Source organism: Vigna angularis, chromosome 1 (assembly GCF_016808095.1).
Source record: "Vigna angularis cultivar LongXiaoDou No.4 chromosome 1, ASM1680809v1, whole genome shotgun sequence".
Classification (NCBI taxonomy): domain Eukaryota; kingdom Viridiplantae; phylum Streptophyta; class Magnoliopsida; order Fabales; family Fabaceae; genus Vigna; species Vigna angularis.
In genome coordinates this window covers 40,593,546-40,597,107 of record NC_068970.1, presented here as the reverse complement: position 1 = coordinate 40,597,107, position 3,562 = coordinate 40,593,546, and the positions used below count along the sequence as shown (strand labels likewise).

Below are 3,562 nucleotides of genomic sequence, written 5' to 3'. Positions count from 1 at the left end.
ATTCTCTGCATTAAACAACTTTTGAATATTATCTTTCATATATGACAAAGTTAGTTGAGATCTTAAATTACAGGAGCGTTCATTCTCCAAGAATCAAGAAACATTTTGTTTGGAATATTCAAAGGATTCTTGAAGGAATTGTTGTGTGCTTACATTTGTTAATCACCATCTGCACTCTTAGGTGTTTTGAATCAGATTAGTGTTGATTTGCAACCTGTGGATTATGGTTTCTCTGTTGTCGGTGGCCAGGAAGAGAACGTGGAGTTCTGGTTACTTTGAGGGGTGTCTCAAAGGGTTTATGCAGAAAGATGATTGTTCTTTTTGTGTTGTTTTTCTATATTAGATTTGGAATTGGACAGGAGATTGCATTAAGAGGGTATCTCTGTAATTCTTGCTGTATAACTCAATCTATATAGTGAAGTGTCTTTCAATCTCAGGTTGATTGAAAGAGGATTGGATGTAGGCATTGAGGCTGAACTAGTATAAATCTTGGTGTTTGTCTTTCTATCCTTTATCTCTTTTTCATTTCATTACATTCTTTATTTGCTTGTATTTCAAGAAAGGGTTAAACATTTTCCAAAGTTTTTGAAAAGAAAATGTATATTAAACAAAACCAATTCACCTCCCCTCTTGGTTGGGAAATAAGGCCTATCTTTTTCCACATTTACAACATATACTTGGATGGTAAAACCTCCAAACAACATACCTCTAACCCCCTTTTGGCATCAATACATATTATCTTGGAAAAACACAACAAAAGTCATACATACTTTCTCATAGGAAAAGCTCAACAAAAACATGATATAAACCCTATCATCATGCAAAACATATTCTCACACATACACAAGTATAAAAACAAGCATTTCCTTTCAAGATAATTAAGAACATACATTATACAACAAACAAGGTAAGCTTCCCCATACCCCTCAAGAAAATCAAGATTATAACACCAATCAAGATCTCATGCCCATACAATAAAGCACAAAAGGTAAGCTTCTCTATACCTTTGCTAATCCTAAAGCTTTATCTATACCCCAAACACTATAAATCTTCCTTAGCACTAATGTTTTCTACAATTGGATCCTTTTCTACAAACAAACCAACATACATCATTAATATTAACACACAAATTGTCACTACTCAAACAAACCTACCAAACATATGTTGTACTTTATTATATTAAAATCAAGAAAAGAACATAACAAATATAATTTAACCAAGATGTAAAAACAAAAAACCAAAATTTCACGACTATTTTATTTCTTAGTATATTTTTCACGGGTATTTGAATCAAGGTAATTGATCACGAAGTCTTTTTAGTATTATTCTTCTCAACAGAGCCTAGCTCAATTTTTCTTTAATAGACTAATCTTTTGATAGCATTTTACCACTTACAATAGATAAACTAAAGGTGTAAATGTTTTTACACAATCATTCAATGGGAAACCATTTTTTAAGTTTATACAAGTTAGTAAACTTTTAATTGATTGTAAGGATGTAACAGTATAAATTATCAGGACAATAATCAAAATATATGTAATTAAAAATTAGTAAACACATGTGTAGGTTATACAAATACAAGTTTATTCTTTATATATATATATATATATATATATATATATATATATATATATATATATATATATATATATATATATATATATATATATATATATATTTACTTAATGCTCCGCTGTCAATCCCTTGAGATAAACATTATAAACATGTTATATTTTATCATTATTATTATTGTCTATTATTTAATTTGTCGTCTTTTAAATTTATCTAAAATGGTTATAGACAAAAGTACAAAACTGTTAAAAGTAACGGTGTTTCTTTCTCTAATTGTAGGTGCCCGAGACATTTTCTATAAGACAAGTTCATTTTTTCGACACATACCAACCACTAGATCTATAAATTCTCTCAAGGGACAAAGTTACCAGCAGATTCCTGGACTCTTAATTCTATCATCCTTGTTAACATGGATATGCCACACCCCGATTTCCTCTGTCATGTGAGTTTGCAAATTCTGCTCAAGTTTCTTTCATCATTTTCTTTAATTTATGTAAATTAGTTTTCTTTTTTATCACGAAATTAATGATGTTTAATTATCCGCATGCATCAATACCATTATTAGTTTGACATTAATTGTCCTTTAACATGCCAAAATCGTCATTCTTGTTCACAATTCTATTCATAACGTATATGTCTGATTGCATTGAGATCTGCTGCATGGATATGTAAAGAAATTAAAACTTTGAAGTCTTATGATAATACTATAATTTAATTTTTTATGTTGTCTTTTATACATGTCAATTTTCAGAAACCTGAAGCTAAGGAAACCGGAAGAATGAATAGTTCAAGGCACCGTCCGTTACACACTTGTGGACTTTCCATCTTAGTCATTGTTGATATTATCATAGGAAAAACCCAACATATCAATGGACCATTAGGTTCAACGTTGAAAAGGGTAACGAAGTTATCCAAATTCGCCGTGCCCCTTATCTACGCCATGCAAATCTATTGGCTTACAATTCTCTCCTTCATCGATGATGCCATTCTAGCAATTGAAAAAGTTATAGAGAAACTGTTTCCCCATTCAACACGTGTGTTCGACAAAGTTGATGAAATTGTGGTAATGATAGTGTCCTTTCCCGAGAAATTTGAAGGTGCAATGAACAAGTTTCCTACAATAATCCGTGAGTTCCCCTTTCTGAATCGGGCACTGACCCTTATGATCTCAAGGTGGAACACGAGAACAACAGGTGTTGATAGGAGTTGCAATGAAGGGTACATGGATTTGGAAAACTTTCCTCCTATAATATCAGAGTGTGAATATAAAGGGATTCATGACATTGCATTGCAGAGTCTCGTAAAAGGGTCATACAAGGAAGCTTTGGAGAGAGGGAAAGAAGATGACCCACAAGAGAAAATGGAGATAGGGTGTGAGGTTGAGAAGAAGGTAGATAAAGGTGATTATTGTGAATGCAAAGAAGGAAGAGAGAAGAATCATATGAATAATAAAGAGTGTGATGATGCTATTGTGAAATGTCTTGTTGGAGAAAGTGTGAAAGATGGTAGTTAATTTACCAAATTTATCACTTGACAATTATGATTATAATCCATCTATATTGGATTGTTTCTTTTAATATTTTCATATTTTTGTATCTTATGAAGATTGATTAGAACTATAGAAATGTGTAGTTCCAGACTACATAAATTTGTACCTTATTTGAACCAAAAAAATGAAACTAGAATGTTTTTCCTATATTGACTCATATTTATCATACTAACATTCTTGGCTTCCATGGCTAACTATTAATATATATATATATATATATATAGATATAGAGTTTGTTCTTTTAATTGTTATTTGAAATCTTGAAAGATGTTTTTTTATTAGTAAACGTTAATTGTTAGTTTTTTTTTAAAGAAAATTTGAACTCAACCTTTTTCACTTTCTTTTTTAGTTTTTATCATTAGATCGTCCTTATATCTTCTACTTGTTGAAAAGTAATTGTTAATTAAATCCTTTTTAGCGTAGGTAAATCAATATCTTTGC

General features: G+C 30.6%; 1 protein-coding gene across 1 annotated transcript; it reads left to right on the top strand.

Moving 5' to 3' along the window:
* Positions 1 to 1,927: 1,927 nt before the first annotated feature.
* Positions 1,928 to 3,183, top strand: LOC128194953 (uncharacterized). The gene is made up of 2 exons (XM_052871553.1): positions 1,928 to 2,014; positions 2,324 to 3,183. The coding sequence occupies exons 1-2, from the start codon at positions 1,982 to 1,984 to the stop codon at positions 3,083 to 3,085; spliced, it is 795 nt and encodes a 264-aa protein (XP_052727513.1). The 5' UTR covers positions 1,928 to 1,981; the 3' UTR covers positions 3,086 to 3,183.
* Positions 3,184 to 3,562: the final 379 nt, after the last annotated feature.

Bases quoted from the DNA above. Each gene is read 5' to 3' on its own strand.
- LOC128194953 (XM_052871553.1), top strand. From the start codon at position 1,982: ATGGATATGCCACACCCCGATTTCCTCTGTCAT. The intron at 2,015-2,323 runs GTGAGTTTGCAA...GTCAATTTTCAG, and splicing joins ACCCCGATTTCCTCTGTCAT to AAACCTGAAGCTAAGGAAAC.